This window comes from Alligator sinensis, unplaced genomic scaffold (assembly GCF_000455745.1).
Source record: "Alligator sinensis unplaced genomic scaffold, ASM45574v1 scaffold696_3, whole genome shotgun sequence".
NCBI lineage: Eukaryota > Metazoa > Chordata > Crocodylia > Alligatoridae > Alligator > Alligator sinensis.
This window is the reverse complement of record NW_005842505.1, coordinates 1,029,133-1,047,524: the sequence shown is the minus strand read 5'-3', so window position 1 is coordinate 1,047,524 and position 18,392 is coordinate 1,029,133. Positions and strand designations below refer to the sequence as shown.

At 43.8% G+C, this 18,392-nt stretch overlaps 1 protein-coding gene across 2 annotated transcripts in view; it reads right to left on the bottom strand.

Moving 5' to 3' along the window:
• LMNTD1 (lamin tail domain containing 1) overlaps positions 1 to 18,392 on the bottom strand; it is a 65,703-nt gene that overhangs the window by 32,838 nt on the left and 14,473 nt on the right. For both annotated transcript variants that reach the window (XM_006031450.1, XM_006031451.1), the window contains exon 2: positions 2,871 to 2,983. In XM_006031450.1, the coding sequence (XP_006031512.1) occupies positions 2,871 to 2,956 (86 nt within the window). In that variant the 5' untranslated portion in view covers positions 2,957 to 2,983. The remainder of the gene's footprint in view (positions 1 to 2,870; positions 2,984 to 18,392) is intronic.

The window sequence follows — 18,392 nt, the reverse complement described above, 5'->3', positions numbered from 1 at the left end:
AGGAATGAGTCATCTTATGTCCTTACCCAATTCTGCCAATTGACTTAGAGACAATGGGCAAAATTCCTCCTTTGTTTATATTTCTTGCATGTTATATGTAAGTATTGTATGATAAAGTGTAATGTGCCAGCTGGCCACATATTAAAATTATTGGTGGATATTTCTGTACCACAAAGAAATTGCTATTTCACCTAGCAATTTCTTTCTGGTTCATCTGCTATTTTTATCTTGGGATAAACTGATATAACTTCTAGCATGTTAAGATGTGTCATGAGATATTCAGGTATGGTGCATAATAAAATGTAGTGCCTACCAATGGTTGTACAAAAAACATGCACAAAGACTGATAGGCCTCTAATTCTAGTAGCTAGTTTAGAGGGCTGCGTGTTTGACTTGGAAATATCTAGTAGAACCCTCTGCCGAGACAAAGTTGTTCTGGACTTAATACTGGACTAATTAGGAGGGTATTAAAGTATTCATCCTGTTTTACCAGCACCTGAGATATGGAATGTGCTGAATGATTATGCTACACTCTAATGAAACAAACAGCAGATAGAGACCAGATCTCTCAGTATTACAGAAGGCACCAAATGCGGCAATATAAATGATTAACTTCATACCTCACCCTGCATGAATTCATGTTTCCTTGGAAACTCTTAGTTTTCCAGTCCAAAGAGGAGGGACAGACCCAGATTGATTTAAATAGTTATATAGACTTTTAAATGATCAGGGATAAAATGGCTGATAATGCTGTGGATGTGCAAGCTGTGTATAAATGCAGTCTTTCTGGTATCCTTTCCTTCTTCTAAGACAGTGATTTTCAACCTGTGGTCCACGGACATCTGGGGGTCTGTAGACTATGTCTAGGGGGTCTGCAAAAGATGACTTGTGATCAATCAAAAAGCATGTGAATGCCTAGACTTACAATTCAAAGGGGTTCACAGCTCCATTCTAAATTTTCAAAGGGGCCCATAAATGAAAAGAGATTGAAAACTGCTGCTCTAAAATGCCTGATAATCTGGGATTTTTTTTTTTTTTTTTTTTTTAAATGCATGCATATTGAGGAGGATTCAGAGCTTGATTCTACTCAAAACTGCACCAATGCAACTTATAACTAGCTGCAAGGAAGTCAGTGGAGTTACGCCAATATAAAACAATGATAACGTGAGAGGTGAATCAGGCTAAGGGAGTAGCTTCATGTCTTAGAACCTGATCCAGTACCAATGAAGTCAACAGAATCAAGGTCTTAGACACTGTCTGCACTAAGATTTCTGCCACCACAGCTCACCAGTGTGATCCCTTAACATTCATGGCTCACACCATGTCTATACAGTTTCATATTGGCATTTAGGTTGCTTGCAGATGTTAAAAAACAAACAAAACTACACTTTAATGGAAGAAGCAGCCCATTACTTCAACCCAGCTCTGTAGCATCTGTATAGATTGGGCACTTCAGCGGGACTTCTTGGTCCATTTAGCTAATAGCTGATTCAAGCTGGACCAGAGAAGGGTTAACTTGACAACAATAGACATCTCTCCTTGCAGCAATGGCATCTTCCACAGAGAGCCTCAGGTCCTCCCAGCCTCCATTCTGGTGCCCCTCTTAACTGGGCTCCAGGAGGTTGTGCCCTGGTTGTCCATCCTTCATTACAGTCCTGAGGCCTGTCAACATGAAGACTTCAGCAATGGATAACAGGTTCCCTTTGACAGACCCCTAGAATAGACGCAGCTTACATCAATACAGCCATTTGCCTTTATAAACTATGGGTGCTTGGAGACAAACCTCCCCCGCTCCCCCCCCCCAGCACTTTATTTTAAATTCAAGAGGACTAAGCTCCCAATATTTCTTGATCCTTTATAGTTTCTTCTACCTTAAATAGAAAAAAAATATCATAGGACGAGGTGGACATTTCAGTTTTAACTGTACCAGGTGGACTCACCACCGTGGCTGACAATGGAAGATCTGTGGGAACACCCTAATTTCATTAAGGAAAATTTCAGGGAGATACTCAAAGCAGTAGAAGTTCTGTGTTCTGTATAGGTCTTCCCACAGAGTTCCCTCATGACTCCAAGCAAAGGGCCTAGGGACTGTCACAATGCAGGGGGCAGGAGTGCCTTAGCAGGGCCAAGCTAAAGAACCAGGCACCAAGGAGTATAATCAGTGAGGAAGAGTGGGAGAAGATTTTTGTGTTGAACTCTATTAATTTACCAACCTTTCCAAATGGCAGAATTACTGAGGAAACACCTGCAGCATGGAGGCTGTTTAGCTGCAAGAGAAGGAGAAGCTGATTCTATGGCAGGACCTGCAGTCAGTCTGGGAAAATTCTATTATTTGGTCTCATGACATCTCTCTGTATTTGAGCAACCCCACAGTTTAAGGGAAAATTTGCATCAAATGCAAACCTTCACACAGGCTTATCTGTAGATCTAAAATAAAAAGTACCACAGGCCATCAGAAGCAGGTAGTCTTTGAGACCTGCTATCATGGGGCTTCAGCAAGATAATAAGCAACTTCACAGAGATGATGAACCTTTGAATTTTGTCAAGGGGTGTATGTGTATTACTCATATTTTTAGTGATACATCACACAACAGGTAAACAAGTGCTATATCAGCTAACACATATTTAAAGAAATAGTGTCACTATTACCATGCTATTCTATCCCCAGAAGATTTGAGTTCTAGTGTCTGTACCAATTAAATGAGGGACTGAAAGCTCTAAGGATGGTCATGGTAGAAAACTTTTTCAGTTACTATAAATATTGGCAACCTCTGATGTCTGCAGGCCCAAATCAGGTTAATAATGGTTGTGCAATACAACATGAAACAAATGTAGATATCAAACAGCAATTTCTTAGTTAACACTCTTACCCTTCTCCTTCAGTCATGCTTTTGAGCAAAGTGATCTCACTTTGCAAGGAAAGATTTTTCTCCTGAACAGCATTCAGTGCTTTCATCTTAGCTACAAGAAGATCTTGCAGTTCCTAAGAAGTCATACAGGATCAGGTGATTACTAGTTTTGAAAATTTTATTTTGTACAGGTTAGGCTACAATATTCCTCAAATGATGTGTCTTAATAGATTAAGCCCTTATATTCAACCTGTCATGCTAATGGGAACTGAAAATGCTTTACAAACATAGCTACCTGAGACCAAGTTTATATATTGAACATAAAGACTTCTGCCCACAACTGAAATGCAGTGGTTAAAAATAGAACAGTTCATTTGTTCAGCAAGCCTTCACATTCAGCTATTCACAGTCTCACAGGCATTTGTGTTCATTAGTGAGGCTCTATTTAATCTTGCCTTTTAAGTAATAACAGGATCATTTTTTACTCAATAACAGCTGTAGTTAAATGGTGCAAGAAAGGTAAACGTATCTCATGTGTCAGAGTATAAGTGGATTGTGCACAGGTCAGAAAGGAAGTTTTTATCTATAGGGGTCAAAAAAAACCCATGGGAAAAAAAAAAAAAAACTGGAACACTGCATGCAGCCACAAAGCAGAGCTGGGCCACCCGGAGCTGTGCTGCAGCTGCAGCTGCTGGCTGGGCTCAGCCTAGCAGGAGCACTGCAGCTGCAGTCCCGGAGGCCCCCAGAACCACAGGTAAGGCTGCTGGGGCCAGCACAGTGCCCTGGATGGGGCTGTAGTATCCAGCAGGGGGGAGCCCTCTGCTGTCACAGGTCTCCAGGGGGTGGGCAAGTGGGTCCCATCCAGGACCCCAGTGCACTGAAGGAATCCCAGGGCATGGAATCCACCACCACCTCAGTTTGCTGTTAGGAGCAGGAAAAATGCTCGCATGTCTCTTCACATGTAGGCGCCTGCCCAGGAACATTTACACCTGCCCAGGAATGAATAGTTTACTCACAAGTAAACTGGTTCCTCCTCAAATGCATGTGTAGATACACCTAGGATTGTTCTCAGAGCTGACTGAAGAATGAGTAATACATACATGTGCATGCATGCTCACAGGCATATCATCCACACATGCTTTTACTGATGTTCAGTTCAGGTTAATTGAACATTGATAGAGTGTTCTGTTCAGTTAACAATTCCAGATACGTTGGCATTCATTCATTTGCATGGTGACAATTCATCTCCTCACCTAGCTGCCTGCTAAGCAGCTGACTGCTCTTTTTAGCAGATTGTTCCCTCTGATCAATCTATGGTTGACTGTATATTCCAAACACCAATCATTCCAGTTGACCTTTTGGTTAAAATATTCAAATTCTAATTTTCTGCTCATAGCTTGGTGAGTTTTAACTTCTCATTTACCTAGAGCACTCAGTGCATAATTTCCACGTGAGTATGGAGAACATTCATGTAGGAGGAATTTTCATTAGTAGTACTATAAATAGTAGTAACAACATAAGTAAGTAGTAATAGCATAAATAAATAAAGTCAGAATTTAACATTGAAAGAAGTTTCATTTTTAAAGTACCACTATCCCTCTTGCTCGGATTTGTAACATGGAGATCATCTTTGACTCTTCCCTATCCTGTGCCCCACACTTCCAAGCCTTTGTCCAGTTCTTTCCACTTCTTCCTCTATAACATTTCAAAGGTCTGATATTTTATTTCAGTCTATGCTGCCAAAGTGTTTGTTCAGGTCCTTATCATTCTAGTTTTTGATGGTTGTAATATAATTCTTTCTTGGACTGCTTGACACCAATACCCATCCCATCCAACCCAAGAAAATGCTGCCGCTTATATCAGCTTCTTTGCTCATCACTCTGGCCATGTACCTTCCACTGGGTTCTCCTATTTCAGTCACTTTGTCCTCATCTTCCTGACCTTCAGAACTCAGCCTCAACATACAATAGTTGGAGCATCAAAGTATTTCAGCCTCAAGCTTTTGTTTGTTTCTCCTACAACTATCTTTCTATCTTGCTCCATGAGACCCCTTAGACTTAGAAGGCCCTCTGTGAACTACAATGCAAGTACAGTCTCCTCCTTTAGAGATTCAGCAGGGGATGGTAAATATTTTTATATAATGATTAAAAAGCAATGGTATGCTTTATCCATCTCTTATCCCTTCATTTATTTCTACCTTCTCAGATTGTCATGTATTTGGGACAGGTATGATATCTTCTTATGTATGCAGGAAGTGCCAAGCATGTAATTGACATAATTGAAAATAAACAAACAGACAAACAAATACATCATGTTATTAATAAAAGTCCCCACCCAGCACTTGAGGTGAAATACAAAACACAAGTCCTTACAAACCCACAGAGCAGTGGCTCCCCACCCTATTAAACTCAAGGCATCCCTCAGAAAATGCCCTTTTTTAGCTTTCAATTGTTTCTTGACTACAGAAAAATAATAGAGCAATTGTTCTGTTGCAAAGAACTTAGAAAGACCACAACAGGTCAGAATGTTTGTTATACTACGGATTCCTATCCGAAATCCCTGGATTTGTCTTGTGAATTACATGTAGGGGTGGTTCACAAGAGCAGTGGTTCTCAACCTGAGGCCCGCGGGCCACACACAGCCCAATCAGCATACTACTGTGGCCCTTGTGACATCCTGTTAAAAAAAAGTAAAGACATTTGATGCTGTAGAAGTGAGAAGTATTAGTATCAGATAACAGTTACAAAATATTTTTAAATAGATACACAGGAAGTAAGTTGTGTGGCTATGGCCCACATAACACATTGAGAGCTACAAGTGTGGCCCACTATGGCAAATAGGTTGAGAACCACTGCCAAAGCTCAAATATGAGCTAGCTCAAAATGACACCTCCACACACTAACATTTCTCCCTGTGCTACCCACTCCAGAACCCTAATCAATACCCAAAGGCAAAGCAAAGAAAATTAGACCAGGCCTAATCTAAGCCACAGAAGTGATGTCAGGCCCCTCAGCTGATCGCCGTTATACTGAAATCACATACAGACAGATGCTGATCAAAGCCAGTTGAAATCAATAGGAAGATTTCCATTGACTTTAGTGAGCATTGGATGACCTGGGTATGTCTTAGGTATTCAGGCAGTGTTAAGAGTGATGTTATAGCTGTGATGGTCCCAGAATTACATGAGACAAGGATTTTTTGAGTGGTATCTTCTATTTGATCTAAAAAAAAAAAAAAAAAAAAAAAAAAAAATGCTTTGAATTTGAAAGCTTTTCTAACTTTATCCCAAAAAATGCAGTTTATTTAATAAAAGATACCGCCCCAAGATATCCTTGACTCTTAGGGAGCGTCCAGACAAGTGTGCACATGCCTCTTGCCCTGCCTCAAGCCCCTTTGAGGCGGGGCAAGAGGCACGTGCAGGAATGAAAAAATGTTCCCCGCGCTGCAAGTTTGTAAATATACCAGTAAAGCATTACCCAACTGATCGCTCTTTCTCCGTGTGTGTGTGTGTGTGTGTGTGTGTGTGTGTGTGTGTGTGTGTGTGTGTGTGTGGTGGTCTTTTGTTTTAATTGTGGAAGAACACGGATTTTGGGGTATTTTTAAAAATGGATTTGGGATGCTGCTGCAGCAGCAGTCCAGCGGGCACAAGGGGTAGTGTCCCCAGGTATCACTTGGGTGGGCCCTAGAAGCTCCTAAAAGCAAGTAGCCCTGAGCTGCTTGCCAGGGCAGCTTTTTGTATGGATGGGGCCAGGCCAGGACAGGGCAGCTTTTTATACTGCTGGGGACAGCACAGGTGCTGGCCCCAGGCTCTAGCTCCCCCTGCAGATCTGGGAGGAGCCAGGCAGGGTTATTTTGCCCCACATGGCACAATTTGCTCCACAACAAAGTGCATGTCTGAGCACGTGCACTGAGGCAAAAAGCCCTGGCTCAAATTTGAATTGCTTCTATTTGAGCCGCTGCAAGCACACGTGCTTGCATGTGTGGACGTACCCTTAGGTATTCAGCTGTCCCTAAACACTGAAATAATGCTGAGTATATCATTTGTGCTAAAGGCATGCAGCAGTTTGACTACTAATTGGAAACTTTTTTGTCAGGGAAAGTATACATTGTCAGGGAGTGGGAATTCACTTGGAAAAAAGTTATTCTAGTAAACATTTTGTTTCCATTATGTGCTTCTGAAGTAAATTAAATACTAAGTAAAATTTAACAGAGATTTTAAAGCAGTGGATTTCCTTTGAATAATTAGCCTCTCAGGAATAGCATTCTTCTGACAATCAAAGAATCGCAGCATGCAGAAATAGAACATAGTTTGCTTATGGAAACAAATTAGTGCCTCCACAGTTAAAGATATATCTAGGCTTCCATTGTAGGCCTGGTTTTCCCCTGACTTTAAACACATTTCATCTCATGCCTGGATAGAGATTTTTCAGGACATAGAAGGCAAATTAGACAATGTATTTAAGGGACATGTAAATTTTAGGTACAAAAATGTAAGATTTATTTAAAAATATATATTTAAAAGCATCTGGAATGAGAAATTCTGATGCCTTTGTTGGGCGTTTAACCATCAGGGATGCTCAAGCCCCAGCCTCTGGGGATAGAAGGTTGGGCACTACTGCCTTTGATTATTTTCAGGAAATCCATAATTAGATATTTTGAGACCATATCCCCCATCCTGCTCTGTCCCTTTTGCATCATGCCAACAATGTGCGAGACACCAAAAAACTGCTTAAACAGCCACCTAAGGATTCCTCCTTAAAAAGGAAATTCTCAGGTGGTTTGCAGCTGGTTCTACACCAGAATAGTCTGTAGCCGTCTTCACATATGGAGGTGCACAACAGTGGCCTGGGGAGGTCCTGCACTTGGCAAACCTAAGTATGGCTGGCTCTCAGAATCCCTTGACATGACTTTTTTGAATTTCTAAATGTCCCCATAGTTCCCATCAGATATTTTACTCCATAATACTTCAGTCCTCACATTTTCAATGAGGATGCTTTATTTCTGCAGCTGTCTGGTGCAATGCACTAGACATTCTATATCAGCTTCAGTTTAATAATTGTGATTTTTGATTACCATAATGGTGACAGTGGATAATCTTCACACTGTTCCTTGTGTCACATATCAGCCTTTGACTATTTTTTTTTTTTTTTTTTTTTTTTAACATATTCTGAAAGCTTCCATGCTTGCAGGCATAAGTGGATGCTTAAGTACCCTGGGTAGCAGTGGCACATGGAGCAGAATCTGGGGCTGTGCTGGCAGCAGTTGTGGTGGTGGCCAGGCCAGCAAAACCACAATTGCAATTTTTACACCCTATTTGGGTTAGTGCCTGTGGCTGGTGCCTTGGTGTCCCCCCATTTGTTATGCTACTGCTACCTGTTCATAACTGTATTCTAGTAGTTCCATGAGCAAGCTAGTAGTTTACCCAATATCTGGAGCTACAGGAATGCTGTAGTGTTTGGAATCTAACAAACAAGTACATGGCCTGCATCTTGGTGTAGTTACATCCCAGCTCAATCATGGCATGTACACATCTAGAAAAACCCATTCACAAATTATTATAGTCTACAATATGAATAAATTATGCCTTGAAAAAGGTTAAGGAGTTGGGGGAGGGGGATGGCTACCAGTTGGAAGCCACAATTAAATAGCAAAAGCACACTACAGGAGTTTAGTGTCCTGTGAAAGATCTCCAAGAGGTGTCTGTCTTTCCACAATGTTCCCTTTCCTGGGCCACTGTGGGCATGTGGCTGCATTTCCAGAATCAAAAGTGAATGTCTGTTGACTTGCTTCTCAGTTCAATCTATGCAGCTCAGACTAACATGAGAAGATTGAATTGATTCAGCCTCATACTTTTTGACTGTCTGTACTTAGCCATACTGTAGCCATGTGCTCTTACTGACACTTTCCAAGGGGCCCGAAGTCTGTATCTAGATATAATCTTGAGATTTATGTTTAGATTCTTCAAGGCTGATTTACATAGATTTCCACTGAAGAATAACATGTTGGGTTAAAAAAATAAAAAAATGCAGATTAATTCCTACTATTATATTCTGTCAATGTGACTTAGTTCCCTATAATTTGGAAGGGACAGCAGAGGGCATGTGTGGCCTTGTAACAAATAAGAACCTACATAAAAGAATTTTGTTCTTCTTTGGGGGACAGAAAAATGTGAATAGAAGTATATTCTTATCAGGTTATTAAGTAGTATCAAATTAGCAGGCAACAAGTTTAGTATTGTAATTAGGTGGAGATATTGGCTACTGTACTGAAGAAATATCTTCATATACACATCACCGAGAGAATGAAAAACATAGACATACAAATTTAAGGGATCACCATTATAACACAGTATGTTTTACACCAGAATAGCAGTCTTTGCTTTTCATGTCCTTTAACTCCAAATCACACAATCAAGGTTGCAGGAAAACACACTGTTTTATAAGGGCCATGTTTCACAAAAAGTGGCCAGCAGTCCTAACTAGCCATAGTCTGGTTTTCCAGGTTAGCAGGTGACCAGGACAACTGTCAGCTAATTAAAAGCATTTTAATAAAGCATACTAAAGAAAGTATCCATTTAAATATTTACACTATTGCTTGACTCTCTAGGGAAGTGCCTGAGGTATCCATAATTTCATGGGTCCCAGAATTTCTTACCTTAACAGAAGGACCTACTCTTCCCAGAACTGTCTTTAAATTAAGAAAAACATTTATGCTGAAACGTGTTGGTGATTGAAGGCTTAAAAGGGGGCAGGGGAGGAGGCGGCAGCTGGACCCTCAGGAAAGGTCAGCTGACTACAGTATATTCATATACAAGAAATGTCATTGTTTCTGTTGCAAAGCATGCCTTCAGTTTTGTAAGATTCCGATTAGTTTTCTCACCAGTGGGTTGCTGCAGTGAGCCCAAGACGCAGAGCTAACATATTTTAAGTAAAACTATTAATTGAATGTTTCTGAGGGTAGACATCCACCTAAGATGGTTGTAAACAAGCTATGTCAGGTATTGTGAACAATGTAACTAGGGCAGCATGGAGCAGGGAGGCCAGTACATGCCAGCCACCTAAGTATTTACCCTGCTTCTTGAAAAGATTTTGCAGCCTGTGCTCAGCTGCATGTTGCCATGGCTATACCACTGGTAATACCCTAGTGGACAATCTTAGAGATAATCCACAAGGCTGTGCAAAATTTCTCTGGCTGTTTCGACTCGTTTTGAGCTCCAAACAGTGAAATCAAAATGAAAGAGAGGGCTTCAAAATAGCCTCAAAACAAAATGAGGCCAGTTGAAACATTTTGAAATGTTCAGTCCCTCCACTGGGTTGCAAACTGCTGGAAACTCAGCCTCCACTGGGCTGGGTTCCCAGCAGCTTGCAGCCTGGTAGAGGCAGGTGGGGCACAGCCCAGGGGCTGTGCTTCGCCTCCACCTGGCTTGGTTCCCAGCTGCTTGCAGCCCCATTGAACTGAGCCCAGTAGGGGGTAGTGGAGCTCTGCCTCCTTCCACTGGCTCAGCTCCCAGGGCTGGTCCCAGGTGGCAGTCTCCTGCCCGCACCCCATGGAGGACTGCGGGGCTCTGCCAGACTCCACCCCAGGGTGTGGGCTCTTATCTGCCCGAGATCAGAGGAGGTTGCTCCTCCTCCAGTTTCGTGCTTCCATATTATAGCCTGAGTGAAACATCAAAAGAGCATCGAAACATTAAAACTGCTTCAACGAAATGAAACGGAACGCTGCTTTTGGAATGAAACAAAACTCAAAACGAAAGACTGTTCTGTTGAAATGTTGAAACAGAAGTCAAAGCAAAATGGTGCTGTTTTGCACAGCCCTAATAATCCAGAACATATTCCACAAGCTACAGTCACTGCTATTACCTCACTGCAGTGCACTGTAGACACATCCCAAGACATGACATCTATTTGAGCAGGATTATGAAATACATTTTAAAAGGATTATAGTTTTGGGGTCTGCAATCCCAAAAGCGTCCCTTTTATGGAAGTTTTGTGGAAAAAGTGGAAGTAGAGAGCTGGAAGGTCAAGTTTGTTTTTCCCTGATTTAGTACTGTATCCTAGATGGCAATAAGAACCAATCAGTATTTAAATGTAGTATATTATACTGGAGTGGCAGTGAATGCTATAGGTAATGTTGTACAACAGTTTTCATTCTAACATCCTGTTTTTTTTTAAAAGTCACACGTTTTAAACATGTCTGTTCAGCTGAGTTATGACTATCATGTACAGGTGCACTAATAAAGATTTTCTTGGTCCATATGGATAGCCAATTACCAGTCATATTGGCCAATACCGATCCAATAACCAATATTTAATTATAAAGCTCTTTGAATGAGCTTTAGTTCAAGCACCCCCTCCACCATTTCTAAGTATGGGGACACTGATACAGGAGACATGGCAGCACTTTAATTAGAGCAGTACTCACAGCTTCATTAACTAAAGCAGTGCCCCTCCCCCCCCTTCTTCAGCACACGTAAAAGTGCCCTGTGCCACTTGCATCCCCTGCCCTTGAACCCCAGCCTGGGGGCAGCTGCCTGAGCATGAGGCTACCTAGGGCTGGGTGGTCTCTGGGCACTTTAATTAGAGTAGTTCTCAGAGCTGCTCACATTAAAGAGCTGCCCCCCATTCCCAGATGTTTCCTTCTTATTGGGAGGTAGTGGCTGCACACAGTGGGAGGTAGTGGCTGCAGACCCCCAGGCACTGTGAGTTAAGTCACACTGGGTTCGGCTGGGCCCGGCAGCTCAGTTCTGCCCACCTTGCCCTAACCCAGTCACATCTGTGGCTTTTACAGTGCCCGCCCCAGCCCACACCACACTGCACCGCTCCAGCACCCAGGACACTGTGGCAGCTGCTCCATTCCAGCCCAGCCTGGCCCACAGGTGAGGGACTGAAGGCGTATCTGGGGTCACCCCGGCTCATGGGAAGGAACCCAGGTGTCTGAGGCCCTCAGCCCAACAGGTGAGAGAGACCCCAGGCATGTGGGGGCCGCAGCCTAATTAAATTATCGGAGAACATTATTAGCTACATCAAGTAAAAAAAGCCGATAACGTTAATTTTCCTTTTAATCGGTGCCAATCCAATACACAGCCAACATATCAGTGCACCTCTACTATCGTCCCTTCAATCTGCCCTTTTTTTTTTTACTTCAGAGTGGCCTCCAATATTTAAAACGATGTTACCTTTGAAACCTGTAAAACATTGCGTCTTATCACACATAAGGTTTTTCCTTTTACAGGAACGTGGGCCAATTTATAGGACACACATAAAAGAATAACACCAGAAGCATAGGGCAGGAGGTTGTTTAGTAAAAGCCCTTTACTAATGCTTTCTGACAGAAACCTAGGAAGTGCTTAATGGGCCACTGCCAGAGTAAATCAGGGGATTTAATCCATATACAGATACAAATACACATTAACAAATTATACATACACATGAAAAGTTTCAGTTTTTGAAAGTACAGAAACATACCATCTGCTACTTGTGCCCTTTAGTGACTCTCTTATTATCTCATGTTTATGTCAAAGCCCGCAAACCACTTTTATGGGAATAACCCTTTCTACTTCAAGTAAATTCATTCACCTCAGTAATAATTCACATAAACTAGGAGTGTAGAATTTGACTGGATATCATGTAATGTTTTCTCATTTACAGTATATGTGATTTTTTAAGTAACATACTATGGTGGTAGCACAATCCTTAACTACAACTGCTTAAAACAGGGATTGGCAACCTGGTTTCATGGGCCGGATCCACCCCATGCAGCTACTACATCTGGCCTGTGGAGTGAAGGGCTCAGCAAAGTTCAGTGGTGGGGGGCTTTTTAACAGAAAAGAAGGGGGATCTAAAATCATGCTAAGGAATATTTCTGAAAACCAAAAGAGTAGGAAAAAAAAAAAATCCACAAAAATGGAATAATTTTTTTTTGGGGGGGGGGGGGGGGGGAAGAAACAGTTCCTTTGAGAAGTCATTTTCAATAGTTAAAAAAAGGACAGAATTTTGGACTTGTATATCTGCAGCTACAAGTTTCCATCAGCCCCCAGCCAACACATTGTAAGGTCAATCAGAAATCTCTCCCATTCACCTTCGATATGTATGCATGATAAAAAGCTCATTAACATTGACTTATGCTTTTCTACTATGCAATCAGGTAGATATAACTTTCTTAGTGTACTGCCCTACATTCCTTTTATTTTCTACTTTACTTTCCCATGAATATTCTTTTAAATGAGTTGTACTGGATTTAAAACTATTTTTGTAATGATTATGCATTTTATATTTTATTAGTCATTTATCTTCCCAGATGCGATAAAAAAGCTCTTGTTATAGCACAGTAGAAAATTATTACTTGGCTAAAGTATTTGTGCTAGGTTTGGTTACATTACAGTTATCACATTTTCAAATGCTAGAAATTTCTACAATGTATTACCACTGTGAAGACAGAGATTATTATTATTTATACTACAGTTATGCCTAGAGGCCCTACTGAGAACATGGCCTCATTCTTCCTGGCTCCCTGGAAGCACACAACAAGCCATCATCCTGAGGACCCAGACAACCTTACCATGTAAACCAAAAAAGCAACCACAGGATTATTGCCATTATCATTTTTTGCATTTATATCCCTTCCTACTCAGAAAGGCTGAGAAGGGATAACAGGAGCTCAGCAAGGTAAGGTAACTTCCAAAGCTGAACACTAAGACTAGAACCAGATTTCTTGACTCTTAGTCTATTCCCTACCCCCAGACCATAATAATTTTCTAGGTATAGAATTAGATAGATTTTTTTTTTCTTGCCATAGAACAGCTAATTGGAGCCATGAGATTATACCATGAAGAACTAGTATTGTATTAAATATTTGCCCTGGTGGAATTGCATGCTCATTTGGCCATCGAACAGTTGCAAAAGTTTCTTAATTTATTAACTACATCACAACCAAGAAGACAATTCTATGTGCAAAATTACTTGCATGAGCAGAAACCTGGTGTGTGTGGATAATTCTGAGTACCACAGCGACCTGCTTTGCACTTCTCTTAACTAGCAAATTCAGTTTTTCGCTATCACATAAGATGAGTCAGTGGGGTATATTTTCATCTCTACAACTTGATCTGCTGCATAATTGCAAACAAGAAACATAGGTAAAATATTTTATATAGTTTGTTTTTAATATTTGTATAATAATGTCATATATTTAATAGGCCTTTGTGAGTAGGCAGGTATTCGATTCGGTTTCGGATGTGGCCACTGGGTTTCAGAGATCCAATCTGAAGTTCTGGACCATGTTTCCACTTTGATCTGGCCAAAGCGGCTCCAAAGCTTCAGAGCTGCCTTGGAGATCTGGCCATAGGCTATAATGGGGGATCAATGAAATATCTATAACTTTGTTGTTTTGCCTCTGCTTTGGGTGAAACTTGCAGAGGTGGCAGCCTCTGCTGAGAGCATGAAGTCTGCCAAGCTTCAAGAGTCTTCAGAGAGAGCTTCAGGGGTCTGGGGGGAACTGCACACCAAATTCTTTAAAGCAGAACTCCTGTTAGGTCTATGTGTTATTCTACAGGGGGGTGAAAACTGCAGGGGTAGTGGCCCCTGGTGAGGCCACAAAGCATGCCAACTGTCAAGAAGATAGGTGTAGGGGCTTGGGGGGGAACTGCACCTCAAGCTGCTGACAGGCAAAACTCGTGATGTGGGTGGGTGACATTGTGTGTGTGTGTGTGTGTGTGTGTGTGTGTGTGTGTGTGTGTGTGTGTGTGTGTGTGTGTGTAAGGTACACCCTTCCTGGCACTGGGACCTCTGTACAACATGGCAGTGTGCCCCAGTGAGGTCTCCTCTTCCCCCACAATCTCACGCCCAGTACTCCACTTTACATGAAAACAGGTAAAATGACCTAGCTGGCTCAACACCAGTAGCAGCAGCAAAGGTACCCAAACGGAACTGTAACAGAGCCTTTCTTTTATAAAGGAATTGACAGCAAGAAGTAAATATGCTGTGTTGTGTTGGACATATGATATTACTCATGGTGTGTGATGGTTTATCTTGTGTTTTTATGTCTGTGTGTGCATTATGAAAAAAAAGGAGTACTTAAAAAAAATGTATCTTTGGAAGCTTTAGGGTTGAAAACCCCTTTGTCAGGCTGAGGAAGTACCTGCAGTTGGTCCTGGATGGAAGGAACAGTAAAAAAGCCAGAGGCTGGCCTGGCCCGCAATGCAGGCAAGAAAGCCAGGCAGTGAAAATGGAAATGGAGGCGTCAGGGGGTGAGGGTAGGAGGGAAAGGGGGATGTAGCAGCACACATACAAGTGCAGAGGTATCTGGGGTGTCAGAAGTCCGGCAGGTCGCAGTGTGCCAGAATTCCACTGTGTATATTGAGTCCATGAGTTTCTGTACCTACTACCTAGGAGACTGATGAAGTGCAGCTCATCGGCCCAGCTCTGAAAAGTGATTTGTACATTCAAACAAGCAACTAACCTCATCACCAGAACTGAAGCCAACTTCCTACAGCTCAAAACACAAAACCTGCCAGCTATCCCCAGTACCCCAATAAACTGGGCACCAGAATCTATAAAAGACAACAAAACCCAACTACTTGTGGGGGCACATTCCTCACCAAAAAAACACTGCCTCCAGACTCTCAGGTCTGATCCTGAATGGGAACAAATTACAATGCAAACCACTGTAACCCAGGCGGTACTCCAAGAGGTACCCCCTCTCCAATTGAAGGGATCACAGCAGATGCACAAGCACTGTGGGAGGTGTAGGGACTCTCCTCCCCCTATAGAGCAGAGCCAGACCACCTATGAGGACTTAACCATTCACCTTTAATGAGAGAACAGTACTGGGAACATAACCAGTATAAACCAGGGGGTATAGGGGACACTACAATGCCCTGAGGGGGCAGGATTCAACAACGGTTAGACACTTACAATCAGATGTATTCATCCAGTTGACAAAAGACAGGGTTAACAAAAATATAAAAAACAAACAGAAGAACAAGCAATACTGGTTGGTGAAATATAAAAAGGCACAAAATACAAAATGTCAAATAACAAGAATATAGGGCCTAGGTACCTGGAGGTGGGGAGAAAGGAGGAAAACACAATGACCCCTTTCCACTGCAACAAGAATATCTCCCTGTTATTTCACTCACCCAAATTCACCCCAGCTGGGGCTTAAACTCAGATGTCCCACATGGCAGGGAGAAACTCTACCACACACCCACCAGTGCTGGTATTGTGCCAAGCTGCTAGAGCTCTTGACCTTTCAGGAGCCCCTGCCTCACAGCAAGCTGCCTGGCCTCTTATTGGAGGAGCTGCAAGCAGAGCTGGGAACCTCTCAGGTTGCTGCTCAGATCCTTGCTGGAGCTGGGGAACCTCTCCTGCTGGCCGCACCCTCTCATAGGCGATCCTGGAGCCCAGCGGGGAGCCTCTCCTGCCGGCCACATGCCGCACTGCTGAGGGTCCAACTGCTGCCTGCAGGTCCCACTCCTTCAGGGTCTTCTGAGACAACTGCTCCCACCCCACTGGCCCAGCTCTTTGAGACTCCTTCCTTGTGGTCCCTCTCGAGTCAGCTGCACTGCCCCTTTTATGCCCCTCCAGGGGACCCAGGGGGCCAATCAGGGGATATGGAGGGCGAGTCTCTGGGTCCTGATTGGTGAGGAAAGGGAATCCCAAGTCCTCCAATCATCTTTTACCCTTTCAAAACCCCTGAGCTAAGTCACTACCAGCTAGCCCGTCGCATCATTTTTCAGAGCTGGGCTTATGAACTGCACTTAAATCAGCCTCCTGTATAGTAGGTACAGAAATCTGACACTCCAGATACCTCTACACTTTTACCTGCACTGCTACACTCCCTTTCTCCCTCACCCCCTGATGCCTCCATTTCCATTTTCAATGACTGGCTTTCTTGCCTGCATTGTGGGCCAGGCCAGCCTCCGGCTTCTTTACTATTCCTTCCATCCGGGACCAACTGCAGGTACTTCCTCAGCCTGACAAAGGGGTTTTCAACCCTAAAGCTGGCATTCCAGGCAACTAAGCTGAGCTCACCAGGAACCTCACAACTGAACTGCAACCAGCAAGCATCAGGCCTGTCAAAGACGTGACAGGTCTGGGCATTCCCCAGCCAGGACTTTGTGCGTGCGTGTGTTAGATAAAGGTTATGGCGCCTCCTACCCACCTTTCACCAGGGGATCGTTGGCCCTGGCATTTGCGGGGCTGCTGTGACACCAGCAGTCCCACGAAGGCCTCCCTACCTTTGCAGGGTGCAGTCTTAGTGGTCATGCCCAGGACCTGGGGCCTCCTCCTTTCCCATGGCCCCAATCCCATACCTCCAAGTTAGTCCTGGCAGGGGAATGAGCTCAGCAGGGACATGTTCTTCCCCTCCTGGCTGGTGATGCAGTTAGTGCCCCCTCCAGCTAAAAGTGGGGCATTACTTGGCTTTTCAAAACCTCAAAAAAGGAAATTGGTGCAGACAGAGTGAGGAGGGTGGCGCTCAGTCTGTCTGCAGGTAGAGTTTAGGGAACCCCAGCAACGGGAGGTCCACCAGCTGCTCCATCAACGTAGGATCCAAGCAGGTGTGGTGGGGTGTTACAACATCCTCAGCAATACTGAACACCTTCTTGCTTGCAACACTGGTCGGTGGACAGGACAGGTGTTGCCGGGCAACTATGGCCAGATCCTGCCACATCTGGCTGCGGCTTGCCCAGTAGGCCAAGGGAGTCACAGTCCAGGAGCTCCACATCCTCAGCGCGATAGATAGCCACTGATGCCTCGGCACTACCTGCATTGAAGCCATGCCCATGGACCACATTGGCAGTGGCTGACTAGTGCTGGTGCTAGGAGGTGACTGGCTAGTGCTGGTGATGGCGCTGGTGCTTGTGCTGGGAGTGCTGGCACAGGAAAGTGAATCCCCCTCTTCCACATCCCCTCACCTCTGCACTTCAGCCTCCATTTGGTTCTCCAGTTCCCTCACTAGGAGTATTCCCTGGCTGAGGAGGGCATCGCCGGTGCTAAGGGTCTCCATGGCGTCAAGGAAGGGCTTGAGGAGCACCAAGATCTGGGAGATGGTACCCCACTCAGGTCTGTTCAGGGGGCCGCAGACACCAATATCCCTTTCGAGCAATCAGGTATGTGAAGTGCCACTGAGTCTCCACACCCTGCATGATTTTGTGCTGTGGGATGCTCAGTTCTGCCTGTTTGTCCCACAGCATCTTCCCCCGTTGATGCTGCAGTGGAAGTAGCCCGCCACCTTCCTGCATTTTGAAATCAGCTGGCTTGTAGCAATACTGGTGGTGGCGCCATCACTGGCAGCCCTGTCCACCTACAAGGCACTCACTATTAGGTGCAACCTGTGTGCCACACAGCAGATGCCAACAAAGTTGGCATCCTGAACAGCCTTCACCATATTGGCCCTGCTGTCGGTGACCATGAACCCCCGGGTGAGCGTGGCCTGCCCAACCTGCCACCCCTGAACCATGTGGTTCACAGCCCCCATTATCTCCCTTATTCATAGATGCTAGGGTTGGAAGGGACCTCAATAGATCATCGAGTCTGACCCCCTGCA